Source organism: Ambystoma mexicanum, chromosome 6p, assembly GCF_040938575.1.
Source record: "Ambystoma mexicanum isolate Mex_15411 chromosome 6p, UKY_AmexF1_1, whole genome shotgun sequence".
NCBI lineage: Eukaryota > Metazoa > Chordata > Amphibia > Caudata > Ambystomatidae > Ambystoma > Ambystoma mexicanum.
The window spans coordinates 801,625,732-801,647,227 of record NC_090935.1 but is presented as its reverse complement, the minus strand read 5'-3'; the positions used below and the strand labels follow the sequence as shown (position 1 = coordinate 801,647,227).

Below are 21,496 nucleotides of genomic sequence, written 5' to 3'. Positions count from 1 at the left end.
ACCCAATCCTGTGATACTAGGCTCTACCCTTCATTAAAAATGTCCACAGGGTGCTCGTCCGGTTGTCAAGATGGCTATACCTAAATGAGTCCTCCATCCAGAATCCTACTCTTACCTAGTTTCTATTCCTACTAAAAAGAAAAACATGAAGCAACCAAGACATACTTTCATGCATTGCCCAATGGAACAGAAGGCTACTGGCTTCTGACCCCCACCCCTCTGTCCCTTACCTGTGTTCACAGTCCAAAACCTAAAGTTAGTTCATGGCTAGATAGCCATCCCGGGGTCCAGCCAGGCCTCCCTGGTTCTCTTTCAAAATTTAGTTTTTCAGCCTTTCCCCCTTTGGGGCGACTTTCCTCTGTTATGCTTGCCCCATCCTATCTGATTGTTTCTTTCTCCCCACTCCGGGGCTGCTCAGTATTCTCCCCACTCCAGGGCCCATCTCTGTCTCTCACCACACTCTGGGGCATCTCATTCCTTCCCTGCTCCGTGTCTCCCAGGTCTTTCCACACTCCGGAGCTCGTGCCTATTTCTCACTCCCCACTCTGGTGCTTCTTTGTAGTCTTTCCCGCTCCAGGGCTTTGGTCCCTCGGTCTTGCCATGCCTCCGTGTGTCTGCTTGTGATGGGCGTTGCTCTGCTGGAGTGCTCTGCAGTCTCTCTGTTCTCTCCACTGAGCCACTTTCACGACTTGTAAAACTGTACTCTGCTTTTCACGGCTGCTTCTCTCCCTTCCTGGTCTCTACATGCAAGGACTGGCGGGCAGTTTCTTCTCCAGCATGGGGTCTGGCATGGATTCACATGCTCATTCCCCGTTGTCAGGCTGGGAATCCTCGGTCAAGAAAAAATCAGTATCAGTTTCGTTTCTGATCTGTCTTTCTTAATAGTAACCAATCACTGATCTCTGGGTCTTTGTGTATAAATAAATAATGTATTATAACTTTAAGTGTGTAATACTTGTGTTTACTGATTTAATTGCATGGCTGTACAGCTCGCATTACCCCTCTTAAGCTAAGCCTGGCTGCTCAGTCACACTACCAACTTAGTGCAGTACAGGCCTATATTAAAAGCTGGGTTACCTAATACCAAGTAGATAAATCTTGTGTAGTCCCAAGCCAGTTGGACTGCACTAATTCTTACCTAACATCTATCAAGCAGGAGTTTGCAGTTTGTTATATGCCATTCTATACAAACATGTTGCGTCACTCCAAAATCTACGTGTAGAGAACCTTGAGGAGGAGATTCCAATTTGGTGCAGAGCAAGATATTTTTTCCATAAGATCCGGGCATTTAATGATACAAGGCCTAGTTGGAACCTCACAGCGGGCATAGGGGTGGCTGTTGGTAAAGAAAGCGCTTATCTCCATATTAAGCCTTCTAGAATAGTGAAGTTGAAACTCTCCAACAGGTGATACATCTCTACCCCATAGATCAAGGACGGCACTACCTTGGCCTCATAAAACTTCCGAACTGGGAGGATGGCCACACTTTTTGCCTTTTCCTTCCAATGGTTCACGAGGCTGCTCTTGCTAAGCCGCACAGTAATGAAAAATCCCAAGTATTTTAAATTGGGAAACTACCTCGATTTTACAATCATTAATCCACCACACTATTTTTCTTGCACCCATTCGAAAAAGAAGAAATGTAATTGTTTTTTAGTATTGACTGACAAATCGTTCTTTTTGCAAAAGATCAGACACATTTAAGAGCCTCTGAGCCCGATCTGCTTTCAATCAATCTAGCAGAACTATTTTGTCAGCGTAAGCAATCGATGGGGCCCTTAACCCATTAACGGAGCCGGGGCGAGACAAAAGATGATTCTTTAATATTTTTTCTAAGATCCGCCACATACGTTTTAAACAGAAAAGGGGCTAGTATACACCCTTGGCGTAAACCACGACCAGTGGGTATATGTCGCGTAAAGTCCCCCTCCAAATTTAACCTCACTCTTGCAGTGTCAGTGTGTAGGTGGATTAAGCTTTTTAACAATGTTAGACAGGCCCCAATCTCTTAACTTGGCCCATAAAAGGCCTCCGTTTACACAATCAAAAGCGAGTCGATCATATCAAAGATGTTATGGTCGCTCTGCTTTCAGGCCAACTTCTAAATATCATCAGTGGCATATCTTGCAACAATTGTACCCACTGCTGCTCGGAAATGCACTTGGTTCAGACTCCATATGTTTTTTTAACCCTGCCCAGATGTTAAGTACCTTTTAAGACCATTAAGGCAAAGATTTTGGAGTCCACATCGAGCAGGGATATTGGACGATAATTTAACGGCTCTGTTCTGCTGCCTTTTTTAAATATTGTCACCACATTCGATTGTTTCCAACTTGGAGGGGTTTGTTTCATTGTCTTAATTTTCTGAAATCGATTAAAAAATATACCTCCCCACAATTTGGGATCGTCCTTCAGGATCAAATTACAAAGTTAATTAGGACCTGGAGCTCTGGATTTGTTACTCTTGATTATTATCGTCATCAATACTTTCACATGAAAAATGTAGGTTCAGTTTATCATGGTTTTTGCTTCGACAGAGACTCCCCCCTTCTGTTTGATCCCAATACAACATTGAGAAAGGGTTGATGCAGATACTCACTTCAATAGGATTTGCCTGCACCAAGGACTGGAAGTTGTCCAGATTATCGACAACTTCCACTAGTTGAAGAATTTTTTCCCCACTTACACAAGCATGCATGTTTTCACTGTCCAATTGGTATTGAAGGGAATGTTGGGAATTCACATGATTTGTATAGCTCTGTGTGGCCTTTTTTACGATTTGCTTCTAGTTCAGTTCCATCTATGATATTTTTCTTAGCCCATCTAAAGCGTTTCCTCAATGTTCTTTTAAGATCTTAAATATTTTTTTTAAACAATTGCTTTTTTACCATTATCCATTGTTTATGCCAATCCAAGTGTTTTTTTAATTAAACAAACTGGAAAATCCCTGGATTACAAAAAGCGAATTGCTTCTCCTCATACATCAATTTAACTGTCTCGATTTGAATTACGTTACTTAATTCGGGAATCAGATAATTCTGTTTTTCCCCTTGATTCCATCGTTTTTATCAACAAAGCTTTACTTTTATCGTGAAAACAGTCTTCAAATGATGTATATAAACTGTTGTGAGCACTGGCTCAATGTCATATATCAACACATGGTGTCTAGAGTCATTGGGCGGAGCCAACGCAGATCCGCACTGCGCCCCCTGGCTGCAGAAAGGTTTCCGAAGAGCAACTGCACTGGGTGATGGATATCAAAGATGAGGAATCTCTGGAAGGAACATCCATCAGAAACAACATTACAGAAACATCATTACAGTTGTATGTTGTTTGTTATTATTAAACACACACTTGAATCAAGGGAAGTAAACTACACATGTAAGTAAAGACACTAGCTACAAACTCAATTTGGTAACATAAAATGATATACACCACTTCTGGATTAACACAGCACCCATGAATTTCTGTACCTGTTTGATTGGCTGATAAAATGTGAAGTAAATCAGAGTTGATTTTTCACCATCTCAGGGTTATGCATGCTGCTTAACTCCCTGGTATACTTGCTGAACTTCGAGAATCTAGTCTTTGGCACTCAACCAGGATGCTACGCACAATGGAGCAGTCCTCAGGAGTTGGGGAAATCTAGTCTCCCTGTATAAACTTCAATGTTCCGTGACCTTTTTTGGTGTCCCGGCTATGACATTTGCCTTGTGCCAGTAGCAAGATTACGGATGCAATTTTTGCAATATGCTCCGAAGTCTGTTTTTCTGGTTTGGGGGACACTTGGTTGGTTTGACTGGCAGTTTCAGCCCGTTTATGTTGGATCTGCTATGTTGGGCCTCGACATCGAATCTTGTAAGGGCAATTTTAACATGGTCGAAATTAAACTTGGTACCCTTGATCACTAATTCCTACATCTTCAGTTGGGGAGAGCCCATTGGTCTGTCCTATCAGCCAGTAGTCATTGAACTGAGCAACCTTTTGCAACTGTGAGCAATCAAGATTTTCCTCCTTGCTTTTCTCCTTTCCATTTGTGAGACATTTTTGCAGATGGTGATGTATCTTAACACGAAAGGTGGGTTCGACTTTGCCTTTTTGAAGTGGTGCCATGTCAATATGGTTTTTCATGCTGCATGATAGTAATTTTCACAATGTCGCATCTGGCGGGGCGAGATAATCTCTTTCTGATATCTTTAGTAATCAGGAGGAGGCATGCCATGAGTAGAAGCTGCACCTAGAGGTGATCAACAGCTAAATGACATGTGGCCCCTTTCATGGTGATCGATTTGACTATTGGAGAACTACAAGCATCCCCTGCTCTACTTGTGAGGGTTCCCTCTAAATCTTTAGAGGGATGTGTTGGTTGTAAATAGGCCTTTCAATCTTGTGTATGCCTTCCCTCCACTTCCAGTGATAGTACCCAAAAAGAAAACTGCCTTGTTTTTCAGCAGCTCATTCTGTCTTTGAGAACGTATCCTGTTCTCCATGAGATATAACAACCCCTCTGATGCTGTTATGAGAATGAAATCCATTGGTAAGACACCTGATCCCATAGAGGAAATAAACATTCTGCGTTCCTATGAAGAAACGTTTTTTGCTCTGGCAGCCATGCATTGGATATTTGCCTCATATCTGTCCCAAGATGCTTAATGGTTAACTTGCAAAGGACGATCAAAGTGAACTCTGTAACATTGTTTTCTCGTGTCCTTCCTCGGTGACGGTCCGTCAGTTAATTCTGGTCTCTTTCTCCTCCCTTACCTCTATCTCCACCTGCGGCGTCTGTTAGGAAAGGTTTCATATTTGAATGTAATTTTCCCACCATGTGTCAACCCCCAAACTTTTTGCTGCTGTTTTACACCCTGATCTAACCTTTGCCAGAGAAGCGCAGCCCTCAGCCGCACTCTTGGGCTTTCGCTCACTTCTTATGGGGGGAAACTGACATGCCCTTAAGACAGTCAGTACTGGGAGACTGTTTCCCTTGGTCCTTTCCACATGTTGGAGCTTTTGTGCAACATGTAACGAGTGCAATGTAACTTACTTGACCGCACCCTTGGGTCTCTAGTCATTCCAAAGGCCCTAGAAACTCTCGCTGGACTTATTATGAACTGTGCAGATGTGTCACGACAGGACTGGTGGCAGCTATCGTTTATCTTATGAACCCTTTTTTGCCATGTTATCCGCGCTTACCGCGTTTGGCACAAATAGGTGGCCTGGCGCCAAAATGGCCATGCCACAAGGTTCCTTGTCCTGTCCTTTGGCCATCTTGCCCCTTCACCTTCCCCAGGTCAAGCCGACCCCAGTCAGTCCTTCTTTGGTCATGCACTTACCCGCGAAACCCAAAGCTTTCGCAGGCTTTTGCATGCCTTGTGTGTGTGCCTCCAGGATGTGGGCTGGGATGTCTGTTCCCAATGCACATCCTGGGTGCCAGAGAGTCTGGAGTGTCCTGAATGCCTGGGACCACCGTGGTCTGTGATTGGTCCACGTATGGACTGAGTGTTTGTGAGCAGATCTCCCATTGGGTCCTCTCCGTTTTGGCACAAAGGGAACTTTGGATAAGAGGAGGCCGAAAACACCACTACCATGTCGATCTCCTGAGTTCACACAAACAAAGGATAAGGAGCCAAGTATCCTGCAACAAAAAGCCAAGTCGAGTCACCGCTGGAAGGTTTGGCACCCTAAGCCCGCTGTCGTCCTGCGAGACCCCTCTGCATCTGATCATCCTAGAAGGTGTCATGATCTCTGCTTCCAAAAGGTCAGGGTTTTCCCAACTCCCTTGGAAGCAGATCCATAACCCATGTTCCGAGTGCCAACCAGTCCCAATTGGGACCTTTTGGACCCAGTCCTGGCGCCAGTGGCACCAGGCTCATAAATATGCCCAGTCCCAGCGCTGGAAGCGCCGGGCTCATAATGCTTGGCTGGACTTACCTGCAGCAGACCATGCTGCTTACTTGCCTGCCAGTTGAGCCTCTGATCCTCTTCTGTTTGGAACTACTTTTCCTGTTGGGTGGGGCAGGAGCCACTCCCTAGATTCAGAACACTGGAACTCTTCTGGAAAGCAGGAACTCTTTTCTTACCTAGGCGTGGCCGTGGAAGGAGACACCTAAGCACTACAGGAGGCTATTTAAACCACACCCGATGGATGAATCTTGCTTTGCGTTATTCTGCATCCTCAGCAGCAGAACGCTCATCGTGTCTTCTGCATCTGATCCTGGGCCTAAGGAAAAAGGCTTACCATCCTGAATCCAGTCTTCAGCAACACCTATAAAGACAAGAAAGAACAGGTTAGCATTACGGTCTTCAGTGACAGCTCTTCACTTACCCGGTCCATCGGCTGTCACCAACGCCTCGCGCTGCATTCCGGCATCTGAAAGACAAAGGCTTACCTACTCTTCGTGCGCTCCGGAGGTCTTCACACTGCATTCCGGCATCTGAAAGACAAAAGCTTACCAACTCTTCGCACGCTCCGGAGGCCTTCGGCGCTGCATCCCGCATCTGAAAGACAAAACAAGGTGCGTTTAAAGACATTGGGGAACTTTAATACTCACGTGCCATTACTCCTTTCCACATCTAACCCAGTGGGTATTTCGGCACCCTGCAGCCGCTCTGAACTTGTACCTGCAAAATAAAAAGACAGTTAGAGCGCATCGTGAAGCAGGCAACAAGCGCTTACTTACGTGCTTCCAGGCGCTTCTATTCATCACACGGGCTCCATCTTCAACTCACTTCAGCCCGTCATCCGCCATCGCCGGAACCCTGCAAAACAAGAGACATCATTACTAAAGACTTTAAAGACATTAGAATTACTCGAAACTTACCGTTCGTGCAGTAAAAGACGGACAGCAGTCCTCTGAAGTCAAGAGGCCTGCTCCCCTTATCCAGTGAAGAAACTGGTTACAGCACCCTGCCTCGAGGCAGATGGAGAGCACGGCGTTCACTTACCTAAGGTGAGAGCGTTAACCTTTGGGGTTCTACAGGAGAAGAGAAAGGGAAGAAGAGAGAGACATTCAATAACCCAGTTCATTAATCCCATATTTTCTATCTGCAGACATCTTACCCTTCAAGTCAGACATACAGTGCACAGAGGTCCAGCCCAAAGAGCCAGCCGTGTGTTACACATCACCTTTGAAGATACGGTATACGCCCAGTCAAGACCGGCGCCTCTACGGGAATCAGGTGAGCGTTACAGAAGGTCTGCGAAGGCGCTTCAACCCATTGGAATAGTGGGACCAACTATTCTCGGCACCTTCATCAAACCCTGCAGTAAGCCTCTTCGGAAGTGTCCCAGGGCCAACCAGTGGGCTGACCAGCTTATGCAGGACATTTGCTCTGTCATTGCCACGGTTTCGAGGAAGCCCTCGAAACTTGGTATACAGCTTGCTCTGTGTCTACGGCACCCTCACACCGAATTTTGTACACTTGGAATTCCCAGGTCTGAAGTGAGACGAGTGCACCCGGACCGTAGTTAACGCTGTTACCGTGTTGCCCTGCTGTGGCAACGACCTGTGCAAGTTCGCTGCACTTGTGACCCTCTTGACCCTGAAGCCTGCTACCGCGGAAACTACACGGTGTCGAGACGTCCTGATTGTCGCATTCGAACCTGCCAGCGAAGTGGACTGAACTGGCGAAGTCTGGGTCTGCCTGTGTCAGGGACCGGTGAGTAGTCCATACCCCAACCGGTGGCCCCTAGCGCAGGGGCCCATTTCTTTTCTACCGCTGTTGCGAAATAGCGACTCTATCCCGCACTCTCAACCTGCCTCTGCCTGCAAGTGGAGGTCCTGCTTGAATAGTGGGGACTTGTTCTTCATCGACCGCATCCACCTTTGTGAGCTTCTAGTGACCCTTGAAGAGACCCTATTTTGTTTTGAACCAGCATGTGCATGTACTATTGAGCATAAGGCTCCTCTCGTCGTAGGGCTTGGACTGCCTCTTAGTTAGGTGTATTCTTGATGTGGAACTTGGTCCAAAGATTACTTGCACTGCCTTTTTTCCTCCCCATCTAGGTGGACTACATATTTCGTGATTTTTAATCCGTTAGACCCCTCTGGTCTTGTATATATATATATTGTGTTGATTGTGATGTGTTGGTTTACTTCAGTATTATTGTGATTCTTTGCTATGGTCTATGTTATAAAGGCCTTGTAATAAATGTATCTATATTTTTAATATAACACCTGTCTGGAGTAATTTGTAAGTGTCCTTGCTTTGTGTGCTCATTGAGGTCTTTCAGTCACCCTCACCCCTCTTGAGACTTAGTCTTGACCGCCGCCATAGCGACCATGATTGGTCTGGCTTTTCCAGAGGTTACCCTGTTCCAAGAAACTAGGTTGGCCTTCTGAACCTCTGCCCCTCCAGGTCAGAGTTCAGAAATCCATCTTAACCGCATCCCCCAGGGCTCCAACCTTTCTCCCTGGCTCTTTAACAACTACCTTGCTCCATGTTAGGTGGCTAATTTCCCTCACCTAGTGAGTCGCCCAGCAGCTTTGCTGGATTTCTGGAGTTTAATTTTTTCACTTGGCAAGAGTGTGAGCTTTTCCCCCCACTCTTACCCATGTTTTGCCATGTGTACTTCAACTGTTTTTGTGATTGTGGACTCTGGAGTACACCACTTCAGTAGCCCCTTTCTTTTGTCTGTTACACAGCACTTTCAGTGCAGTGACACAGGGTTGTCTTTTAGACTTCCCACCGACTCCATTTTCTGGGGCCGACTACTGTCCCCCAGAAAAGGGTAAAGTTGCCATTAACTTTACCTAGTCATTTAACCACAGATCCAGTACACCCCATCTTACATGGAGTACTGGAAAGGGTTAATCCGTAGCCCTTTTTATCTATACCTCCTAGAGCCTTGTTTTGCTCTTTTAACATTTAGACTTGGCTGCTGGTAGCTACCCTAACTTTTCTACCGCGATTATACTATATAAACGTGGTATTGTTTTAGGCTATTATATTAGCCTCGAACATAAACCCGCTTGACCAAATACTTTTTCTTTTGGCTCCGGTCGGGCTCATTCGCCATTTCTTTTTGTTAAAGTCCTTCTTGTGTTTTACTTTGCGCGGAAAACCAGGTTTGTCTTCTTTGTTCACCGTCTTTTGGCGGTCTTCTGCGAAGAAGCCCTCCTCTTGGCGCCTGGGTGTCTAGGTGGGCTGAATGTGAGGGAGGGGCTGCACAGGGTATCCTAGGAAACCCAAGCCGCACTTTGCCATGATCGGCTGAGGTGGTTGTCCGGGCTGGACAACCCCACTGCTGGGTGATTGACAGCCAGGCTGTGTGAATGGGGGATTTTCCCATCAAAGGCAGGACTCTTGGGCTGGAAGTCAGTCGCCACTGGAACTACAAGGAACCGAAGAGAAGCGGAGAAGAAGTCGGCTGCTGCAACTACCCCGTCCCGGTGAAACCCTGCTGCAGTCGTGAGCTATCTACCCTTCGACGACCAGAGAAGATCCAGTCCGGAGTCTTCTTCCCTTCAGCTTGGTAAGGTCAACCAGCTCATCTTCCACAGCCAGAGGATCCTCTTCGTGGTCGAAATCGCTGCACACTGCTGTAGTGGTCTGGCTAGCCACCTGAAGAGCCTCTCCTGTTTTAAAGGAGCGCACCTTTTATACACTGTCACTGCTGCTTGCTTCATCCCTGTGTGGTGCAGACCCCTCCAGACGTCGTCCTTGCCGAAGCTCCAGGAACCGTAGGTCTGCAGGAAACCCAACAGGAACAACTGCCGTGGCACCAGCTTCTCCATTGAATAAGGTACTGTGTTCTGCTTGAGGAATTAGGGTGAACCCCTTTTCTCCTCCTCCAAGGCTTGCCCTTTCTCCTTCTTATAACTTTTGCTTCCTCTGTTGACAATATCCAAGTACTCCTGGCAACGTTGACTCTTGAACTGTCTGACTGTGTGATCCTCGACAACAGGAACCCGGTTCCACTTGACACTGGCTCCGGCCTATTGAATTTTACATTTCTGTCAGCGAGTGTTCTGATTCTGTCTGCCTTGACAAGTATTGCATATGATTTTTGCCCCAACTCTCTCTGTTTAGCCCAGGTGCTAAGTGTGTTTTTGCCCCAGTAACGTTTCTTACCTCAGATACGCGTTTCTTTAATACGACGAACTGTCAAAAAGTGATCGCATATGTGTTCCCGGTAATGTCTTTTGTTTCACAACACCAGTCCGCCAAAACATAAGGTACTTACCTTGAGCTATTCTGTACCAAGAGAATTGGTTGTTTGTAGTGTATTTTACGTGTGGTTTTGAATTAATAGAAGTGTTGTGTTTTACAGATGGGTTAAAAAAATAAATGTACTTCTATTTTTTACCTGAAACCTTGAGTCAGGGTTTGCTTGAGTCACAGTAATTGTGGTCCCTTTGTGTAATCTCTGCTACTGCTCATATACTCTTGAGAAACGCCTGGCTGCTCCGCTACTGCTACCACTTTAACATAGTAGTACAGGCTTGCACCAAAGGTGAACTTGTATTACCACTTGTAGTCTTAATTGTGTGTAGTGGTCCCTAAGGGCACTGCACAGGATTCTGCCTAACACTCCAATTGCACACCTCATTTCTACCCTCTCCCCTAACTTCCAGTATTATGCAGATGACGCACAACTCTTCTTCAAACTTCCCTCTGATCCTTCTCTTACTTCCTCTATTATTCCTGACTGCCTATCTGCCATCCATTCCTGGTGTACTTCTAATGACCTCTGTCTCAAGGCCAGCAATACAATAGATGGGTACCCCCTACATCGCTGGCAAGAGGGGAAACAACCAGAAACAAGGCACAGAAATCAAGCCAGCGGATATAAACAAGTCCACTATAAACAACACAATCCCACCAGTATTCGGGGCGGTCCCTCAATCAACCCCTCGGATCACTACACGTAATACATAGACAAGTTTTTTTGAAAAATGTATTTATTTTTCTTTATTTAATTAGAAACATTAAAATGATTATTAAATAGATCAGAGCTCATATAAGAGTAAGTATAAATATAGGACATCGTTATACAACATGAATAAAGTGCAAAATGTGAAGAAAAATGCTAATATCACAATAGAGCTGCTGGGAACTTGCTGCCCAATTACAAACTGGGTAATAATCACCATCGTCCAAAATAAGTCCAAGTCAATGTCGAAGGATAAAAATCCACTCGAGAGAAGGGAATCCCACGGGTGGAAAAAATCCTAGTCAACCGAATATAGTCAGCAGGGTTTCGAAATGAATTCGAAGATGGATTAAATCCTGATAGTGGCAGCAAAAAAAGTTTAAACATTGCAATAAACAAGAAACTGAAAGGTCTTCACAAAAATGATATTCATAAACCCATACTCTAAAAAGTCTAACATGGGATGCTATATGTCAACTACTAAGGTGACATGCGAAATAAACCACAAATACGTAAAACAGTATTGTGAGCATGGCGCCTTAAACCAGGCAGTTTCGATGGAAAACACATCTAGCTGGATTACAGATGATGTCCATCTTCGTCAGGACGTAGCATTCCCGTATAAACATTCATGAAGATTCATCTGTGTCTTGAAATTACCTACACAAATGTTATAGATTAAAAAGATACACTAAAAATGTATCTTCTCCAAACAGTGAAATAAAGAAAAAGAAACGAGAAAATAGTAATGCTAACATCAAAGCAGCCTTTCATATAGGCCGCACAATCATTCATACATAATGACCATAAAAACAAGTTATCTGAGGATCCCGATGAAGGACCCGGTCCCCAACACTGGGTTGGGACGTGTATAGTGGCTAGTAGGGGAGAAAATCTAATTACCATGATCTCAGACCCTTTGGGGGTGGTCCCAGAAGCCTAACAAAAAAGTCCAGGAAATAGCGATCCGGCCACACCAAAACAAATCACAATTGAATTAGATCTGTAAAAAATGAGAGAAAAGAAGGCCACAAATTGGTCATGAATTTCTCTGGTTAACAGATTCGAGCAAGATACAAGCAGCCAAAGAGAAAACCAGAAGTAGAAAAATAGATAAATATAACTCTAATGAAATAAACATAAAAAGAAATACATATGTATAGAAAAGAGGAGCCCAAAAATGGGACTGCCCATATGTTAAAGATAAATTAAAAGAAATTGAGAATTAAAGTGAAAGAAACGAATGAGTGATGCAGTGGTATCCATAAAAATAAATAAAGGAAGATCCTGCACCCAAAGAAGAAGGATAGAACCGACATCATAGTTGTCATTATGCTCACCATTGATCAAGCCCAGATCTGTCAATCAAGAACCATCAACAGATGATTCCTTAATGTGTAGAACGACCTCAACTACATGTACAGAATCGAATGTCGAAAGGTTCCCCAGAAGGGTGAATCTCCAAATGTCATTAAAGGATAGGTGAAGTCTGTGGGGCAATAGAAAGTACAACAAACTAGTAAGACATCTGTAATGTCCCAAAGTATCACATACATAGAATGCAACACTGCGCTGTATGGAATCAAGTCATGAAGCGTAATCTGAAAGTTCGTGAAAAAACTGAACTTACATCAGTCCAAACAGGATCTGTGTGTCTGTTGTATAGTCTAAGTGGCAGTACTACAAGGTCTCAACATATAGGTAAATCTATATAGATGTTTGACCTAATCTTGAAAATGAGAAATAAAACAAAGCCAAAAGCGTGAAAGATTCCGCCTAGCTACCCGTTCAAAGTTACTTACCTCAGCAGCAAAGGCCATAGACACCAAACCAGGAAGTCGGTAACCAAACTTCCTGTGTTGGCATTTGTCCGGGGTTAAATACGTCAATGGCCGTATCAGGACTGATGTCTACAACGTCTCTAGTGCACGTGACTATTGGCACAGAAAAGCACGTATAATCTCGGGCCGCGTACCGTGCAATGGAAGGGAGCTGAATGAATGTAACCACGCCCCCTGAAGGTATACAGGTGGCCCAGCGTTACCCGTTCCACCATGGGGTCAAGACAACAAAGGAAAAATTAAAATAAAGGAAAAAATAAGCTATAATGCACCCCTGCAGTGGTAGATCTCTACCAGTATAGAGGTAGACATAACACCTAGAATGATTAACAATGGAATGGAACAGGCTAATAACGCCTGAAAGCCGTATCCAAGGCACCAGGAACAACCAAAGCCTATAAAGCTGAGTCCAAAAGACGTCACAACATAGAGGATCTATTGAAATAGCGCATGCCATTCTCCATGGGCATTCAGGCCCAGTATATGGCTTTGGGTGTTAAATATCCACCACTGTTCCCTTCGGGACAAATTCGTGGCTATGGCATAATGGTCTGGTCCCGTAACTCTTTCAAGACCGCACCAACTTAAGTTTTCACAGAAAGATTGCGAGTCCTGATTCTAGACTTGTGCTCAGAGATTCTCAGTCTAATAGGTCTAGAGGTTTTTCCTATATACGATTTATCACATGAACACATACTCACGTAAATCACGTTTTTAGAATTACACGTAGTGTGATCCCTCAGTTTCCAGACTCTGTGGTTAATGGTGACACTGTTGGTCACTGTAGTAGATCCGCACTGACAACAATTGCCACAGGGATAGTTGCCAGTAACTCTTTCCATACCCCACATTTCAGTGATGGTTTTGGGTGCCTGGCTGGTCTGCAGTCTATCTGCCTGAGATAGCCAGCTCTTCAAATTCCTGCCCTTTTTGAATGCATACATGGGATGTTCCAAATCGGGCATGTTCATTTGAAGTAAATGCCAATGCTTAGCAATAGTCTTCTTGATTTTGGCATGGTGGGTGTTGTAGGTTATGGCACAGACTATACGTGACTGGTTCTGGTGGTGCGGATATTTTTAGTCAACAGGACTTCGCGATGTTGATAACTCGCCCTTTTACGGGACTGTCGCAATATGTGAGCTGGATAACCTCGCTGGGAAAGTCTGTTTTCTATGATGTTAGATTGGGACATAAAATCTTTCTTGTTGGTGCAGTTCCGCCTAGCCCTCAAAAATTGACCGTACGGAATACTTTCCCTTAAAGACTGCGGGTGAAAATTATCAAAGTGGAGGATAGTATTTCGATCCGTAGTCTTGCGGAAAAGGTCCACAATGATAACACCATTCTGGTGTTTGAGTATTAGATCCAGGAAAGAAATAGACGCACTGTCCACCGACATGGTAAACTTGAGATGGTCATTCAATGAGTTAATCCAAGTCAGGAATTCTTCATGATCTCCCGTCGTTTTGTCCCACCCAATTATGATATCATCTATATATCTTTTATAAAAAAAAAAGAATAGATGGTAAAAAGGGATTGGAGGTATCAAAGATAGAGACCTTCTCAAAAGCCCACATAAAAAGGTTCGCGTAATTGGGTGCAGATGCTGCACCCATTGCGGTACCTTTAACTTGTAGGTAGAAACTTTCTTTAAACCTAAAGTAATTCTTGGTCAGGGTAATTTGGAGGAGATCCACAATGAACTCGCTTGGGACCAACTGCGGGTCATCTCTGAGATCAAAGAAACATTTAATAATGGGCAATGATTCTGACTGTGGGATATTCGAATAAAAGGATTCGACATCAAGAGTGATAAACAAGTTTTTGTCGGGATCAAACAGAACATTTTCCAAATGGACAATGGTATCGGCCAGATAGGTCGGTGTACTGGCTGCCTATTGTTTGAGAAAATAATCAATGTATTTTCCCAAAGGTTCTAAGATAGAGCCACAAAGAGAGACTATCGGTCTACCTGGAGGATTTAATATATTCTTGTGGATTTTTAACAAGTTATAGAACAGAGGTATGCGTGTTCCTTTACCAGTAAGAAATGAAAATTATTTGGTACTAAGGATATCCGCATCTTTAGCCCGTGTAACCAGGGCTATGATTTCACCTTGTATAGTCTCTGTAGGGTCCCCCTTGAGTTTAAGATAGAAGATCCCATTGTCCAATTGTCTAAGTACTTCTGAATCATACAAAGTTGTGTCACAGACTACCACTCCTCCACCTTTGTCTGCCTGTTTAATGATGATAGAAATGTCTCTTTTAAGGTCTTGCAAGCAGGACCATTCTTTTTTAGAAAAGTTATAACATCGATTAGAAGTGGGATTAGCCTGTGCTGAGAAAATGGAATGGAAATCACGAAGAACGGCACGTTCAAAAGTGATCGTTTCGCTAGAGACCATCTGTGATGTGGGCATAAAAGTCGATTTGGGCCTGAACGGAGTATAGTTGTTTTCTAAATCACAGCTGTTTGTGCCAAAATGGTCTCTAAGCCGAATTTTTCTAAAAAAAGCTCTGAAGTTCTAATTCAAGGTCCATCTGGCTTGGATTGTGCATAGGAATGAAAGAAAAACCTTACTCAAGTACTGCAGTTTCGTTGGTGGTAAGTATCCATTTCGAGATGTTGTAAACTGCCTATGTGTTAGTTAACGTTAACGTTTGTGAAGACCTTTCAGTTTCTTGTTTATTGCAATGTTTAAACTGCTAGATTCGGAACTAACAACTTTTTTTGCTGCCACTGTCAGGATTTAATCCATCTTCGAATTCATTTCGAAACCCTCCTGACTATATTCGGTTGACTAGGATTTTTTCCACCCGAGGGATTCCCTTCTCTCGAGTGGATTTTATCCTTCGACATTGACTTGGACTTATTTTGGACGATGGTGATTATTACCCAGCTTGTAATTGGGCAGCAAGTTCCCAGCAGCTCTATTGTGATATTAGCATTTTTCTTCACATTTTGTACTTTATTCATGTTGTATAACTGTATGTCCTATATTTATACTTACTCTTATATGAGCTCTGATCTATTTAATAATCATTTTAATGTTTCTAATTAAATAAAGAAAAATAAATACATTTTTCAAAAAAACTTGTTTATGTATTACGTGTAGTGATCTGAGGGGTTGATTGAGGGACCGCCCCGAATACTGGTGGGATTGTGTTGTTTATAGTGGACTTGTTTAAATCCGCTGGCTTGATTTCTGTGCCTTGCCTCTGTCTCAAGACCAGCAAGACTGAGATCCTTCCTATTGGGACTCCTGCTACCTCTCTCTGGCCATCTCCTATGGGCTCTCCCCTTCATCTGAATCCGGAAACCTTTGAGTCACCTTCAATTCCTTTCCTTCATCCCTCACATTCAGGACCTTGCCAAGACGTCCCACTTTCAACTCCACCTCCTCAAAGGAATTCTTCCTTTCCTAACTTCCTCCCAGAAGCTCAGGGTCTCAAGAGCTCTGGTTCTCTCTAGGCTAGACAACTGCAATAGCCTTTTCCTTAATCTACCCTCTTCTTCTCTACAACCCCTCCAGCTAATCCAGAATAGGCCTGCAAGATCCCTGGCCTCAAGCCCAGGGACCACATCTCTCCAGCCAAAAAAACTCTCCACTAGCTCCCGGTTGCTGCAAGGATTAAATTGAATCCCTCTGCATCATCCACAAGGCTGTCTGGGGCCGAGGGCCACGCTATCTACAGCTTGCTCTCACTACTGTCCCTCTAGATCTTTACGTTCCTCGGGCACCAACTCTGTGTGTTAAGCATTTCGCTAAACAGCAAACTGGTGGTCAATCTCTTTCCTCAGCAGGCTCCTTCCTATGGAATAGCTTCCCCCTTCCTCTTCGTCTTGAGCCGGATCTCCTCAAATTCCAGAAACTCCAAGACTTTCCTTTTCACCTCCTCTTTCCCTTCCTCCCTTGTTAAATCCCACAGTTGCCGAGATTGGTGACCAGGGCCCTTATTTGTCTTCCTGGGTCCTGGCCTCCCACAACCCAATCACCTACAGCCTTCATCCCTCCCAGCACTTAGTCTTGGCACCCACTGGCCTATGTCACCACGGTACTGCTCCAACATATTTATTAGCAGCTGACCTCTCCACCTAGGCACTTAACAGTTGCGCACTTCCCTCTTGATAAACCTAGCACTTTACACTCCCCACCCCACTCCCTCATCCCTTCTCTCTCTCTGCACTTGCACGTTCTGAATGCTCACAAGGCCTAGTAGGTCCGCCTCTATCTTTCATTGTTGTATTTGTTCTTCATTCCCATGTACCCTCCCTGCTGCCCGTGGGCACTTTGAAACACAATTTACTTCATGTATAAGCGGCCGTACAAATGCACAATAAATATATTAATTAATCTAAAAAGACACTTTAGCAGGTCATCAAACAATGTTTTCAGAAAGGCCTTTCATCAAAGTCCCCATTAGAGGTCTACAAGACTGTGATTTGTTTCTGAGCAAATTTAATTTTTATGTATGCAGTAAATCATTAAGCAGGCTTATGGTGCGATTTGTTTGCAATATTTAATATTTCATATTTGTATTTAATAGTATTATTTCTATTGTTTGACCAGAAGTATCGCCTGGTTGTGTTCACTATATCATTGATACTCATTAACCTTCAAGCCATCTGTACTGTAATGTAGTGACACTTTTATTTCAAATCAGATGTGGACAGGCTTAAAGAAAATACAAACCATGATGACAGCAGCAGAGATAGCTATTCTTCTGATAGACATTCTTCTCAGTATCATGATCATCACAAAGACAGACATCAGGGAGAGTCGTACAACAAAAATGACTCTAGGAAAAGACCATATTCATTCAGCAATGGCAAGGACCACAGAGATTGGGATCATCACTATAAACAGGAGAGCAGGTATGTTATGTTTTTATTCTTGGATCAGAGTGTCATTGTGCATTTCCCCATCCAGTGTTTTAGATTTGGTGATATATGCCTTCCTCATTTTACAGAATTGACAGTTGTAGAATTTAGTTTCATCTGGTGCAGATCACACTGCATCACATTGTAGCATGTTCTGTGTAGTAGATTCTTGAGTGGTTCTTTTACAATGCTTTGCACTGTGGACCTCCAACATCTCATAGTTCACTGGTGAAACACCTCCCTATATAAATATAGATGTTGGGCCAAAGGAAAGCATTTTGAACTAGTAATGAGTGTATATATACACACACATCCCCAGTACAGGTGTACAGCGGTCAATGGGGGCTTGTGGCACAGGTGAAATCGGGGGCAAACCATCGTATGCCCCCACGTTCCGTTCGCTTTCCTCCATACTTGCATGGAGAGAAAGGTCAGTGGCGCACGCAAAGCCTTTGAGTTCTCCCCACATATTTTACCATTTGGAGGAAGAGTCTCCTGGCACTGTGACAGGTAGAAGGAAATCACTTCTGATGCTCACGTCCTTCAGTTAGTCAATTTGAGATATTGCCTCCCCTTTCTCAAAAGACCACCAGACAGACCACCTCCACCCCTTCCTCGGCAGCCGGAATTGTGCTTCCAGGAAGAGGTGAAAGTGCTACTAAAGGGTGCAGTGGAGGATGTGCAAGCCAAGGCGAGAGGTTCAGGATCGTGCACAAGAAAGGGGGAGGACCCTGTCCCAATCTGGACCTTAGGGCCTTGAACAAGATCCTGAGGAAGGACAACTTCAGGATGGTGACCCTGAGGGAGATTCTCCAAGTTCTGCCACTCCAGGACTGGTTGATGTCATTGAATCCTCAGGACGCCTATTTTCACATGCCGATCCATCAGAAGCCCAGCCGATTGCCATGGTTCATCATTGGGGACATTCATTACCAGTTCAAAATGCTTTCCTTTGGCCCAACATCAGCTCCCAGGGTTTTCACCAAGCTTATGAAGGTTAGTCGCTGCAGACCTCCGGAGAGCTGGCAACTGTGTATTCCCATACTTGGACAACTGCTTGATCCAGAGTAGGTCCCCATGGCAGGTTTCGAGGCACCTCACAGGTTCAGCTTTTCTCTGAATTTCCAAAAGTCCCATTCCACTCCAACGTAGAGGTTCCAATTTAATGGTGCATTCCTGGACACGCGGGCAGGGAGGTCCCTCCAACCCAAGGAGAGAGTGTTAGGCAAAGTTTTAATGCAGTACCCTCTGGGAACACTACACATAACTAAGACTACAGGTATAGGCAACCCAACCTTTGGTATAAGCTTGTACTACACAGTTTTGGTAGCGTGTTGAGGAGCCAGGCTTATCTCAAGAGGGGAAATGTGAGCTGTAGTGGAGTTAAACACATATTCACAGTTACAGGTATTCAAATAAACTCTTACACTCAAGGTTTCTTGCATAAACAATTAATAATGTGTCAGTTATAAAGCCTTCTTCAGAAGGGAGCAATAGAATAGTAACACACACATATACTTCAGTACTGTACACTCTGAGTTTCTGGATCAGACAAGGCCCTTTTGGGATGGCCCACAGACACAACCTACACCCACAGGTGACTTCAGTAACAAGGGTGCTGGAGACATTAATACCTTACTGTTGGCATACAGAATACTCTCAAGAGTTTGTAAAAGGCAAAGGTTATTTTGAACACAAGAAATTACAAATATTCTTAAGCAGGGCAAATACTTTTAGATAACAAGGGAAGAGTCATTCAATTCAATAGGCTAAGCCAAATTCAATGGACAAAAGTCTTTGTATAGGATGCAGCGCTTCAGGTAAGTAAATGAAAAAGTCTTTGCACAAGTTCTTAGGAGTCTTTGATAAAAAGAAGAACCAAATGTAGGGCCACAAGCTGATTAGACTTGTGAGTTGCAGACGTTACAAGCACTTGCACAGTAAGAGGTAAGTTCTCTTAGGCTAGTTTTACAGTACCTTAGTAAAGAAGAAAAAGATGCAGCTGAAGACTTCTGTTCCTGTACAGCTCTGCAGATCTCACTGTTCCTGGGCCTCAGTCGTGGGGACAAGAGGGAGGACGTTTGGGGACACCATCAAAGCTGGCTGGCAACCGGCAACTTTACTTTGAGTGGCTATTTCGCGTTTCAGCTCCTTGCGCTACAGCAAATAGCAATAAACGCGGTTCCTGGCTGTCAAGGTGGACTTTCCTCACATGTGAGGTCCCACACTGAGGGGGGGGGGGTCAGGCTTGGTCAGTCTTGCTTTGTGGGAGTCCAGAGGATATTCCAAAAGCTTTAGGCCAGCTTACAAGCAACGCACACAATCTGGTGTCCCTCTCCCTGGCTTACGGTTTCCTGCAGCAACTCTGGGGAAATGCAACCAGCTCCGAGATGGGTGTCCAAGTGGCTTACTTGGGAGTTGATTGGTCCTACCAACTCAAAGGGAGAAGTCGTCCTTTGCAGGGCTTCTCTGTCGATGCAAACTTGTCGATTCGGACCTGCAGCAGGGTTTCACCGAGCAAACCAACGGTCCAGGAGTTGCAGAAGCCGGTCTCTTCAACCTCTTCTTCGGTTCCTTCGACCAGTGGTCGACTCTGCCATCCAAGCCAAGAGACTCGCCTTTTATTCATTTCTCTCCCATTCATTCCAGCCTAGCTGCCACTCACCCAGCAGGGTGGCTTTCCTTGACGGACAGTCAGCTAGCCAATTGTCAGAGTGCATTTGGGTCTCCTAGGAGACTAAGCACAGGGAGTTTCGGCCAGCTCCCTCACTTCCTGCCTACCCCAGACACTCTGGAGCCAGAGGCGGGTTTCACTCCTGAAGCCCGCCAAAGGCGAATGAACAAAGAGACCAAACCTGGTTTGGCCCGTTGAGAAAAACTGGAAGGACCTTTCCACAAAGAAATGATGAAAAAAGAAGACCGGGACCATTTTAACAAAGGGGGCTCAGCGCCATTTTGAAAAACATGGCTCCCGCGATTTAACATTACCGGAGCTGCAAACAGTTTGCGGTCAGGGTAAATCGCTGCCATCAGCCATTCCGAGAGGAAAGGGTAACATATGAATGCTACATTAGTAACTAGACACAGGGGATACTAAGTAACCCCACCAGCACTGTTTAGTAAGATAGGGTGTGCTGGGTCTAGAATTTTACAGGACTGCGTGAAGTCAATTTCACTCCACTGTTCTGGGAGACAGTAGTTAAACCCAGACAAGGTATTTAAACCATGGGAAATCTAAAGGTCTTCCCTGTGTTACTACACTGAAGGTGCTTTGTGACACAATTGTAAATGCAGATGACACCCAGCTCATTCTCAGGCTACCCTCGGCCTCCTCCTCTCCTTCCCGCATCTGATTGTCTGTCTGCTATCCAGGAGTGGTGTGCCACCAATGACCTCTGTCTTAATGCTAGTAAGACTGAGATTCACACCCGCTCCCTCCTTCCCTGCAGCTCTCTGGCCGGCCTCACTTGGCCCTCTTCCTGCTCCCACATGCAAGGCAAAAAACCTTGGGGTCATCTTCGACTCCACACTCTCCTTCTCTCCTCACATCTCTGACGTCTCTAAGAAGTCACATAACCAGCTGCGCCTCCTCAAAGGTATTCTTCCTTTCCTCTCCTTCCCGGAGAAGCTCACTGTCTCCAGAGTTCTGGTCCTTTCTAGGCTGGACTATTGCAACAGCCTCTTTCTAAATCTGCCTGCTTCTACTCTCCGCCCTCTGCAACTCATCCAGAACAGGACTGTGAGACTTGTCCTTGGCCTCAAGCCCACGGATCGTATCTCTGCAGGACTGAAATCTCTGCACTGTCTCCCAGTGGTTGCGAGGATTACGTTCAAAACCCTCTGCATCATCCACAATGCCTTCTGGGGCCTCAGTACCTTCAACTCTCTCTTCCT

The 21,496-nt window shown here is 44.7% G+C and overlaps 1 protein-coding gene across 1 annotated transcript in view; it reads left to right on the top strand.

Moving 5' to 3' along the window:
* The window catches only part of CHD1 (chromodomain helicase DNA binding protein 1), a 2,212,767-nt gene that overhangs the window by 2,172,516 nt on the left and 18,755 nt on the right, over positions 1 to 21,496 (top strand). Inside the window, exon 36 of the mRNA XM_069625454.1 lies at positions 17,386 to 17,596. Within this exon, the coding sequence (XP_069481555.1) occupies positions 17,386 to 17,596 (211 nt within the window). The remainder of the gene's footprint in view (positions 1 to 17,385; positions 17,597 to 21,496) is intronic.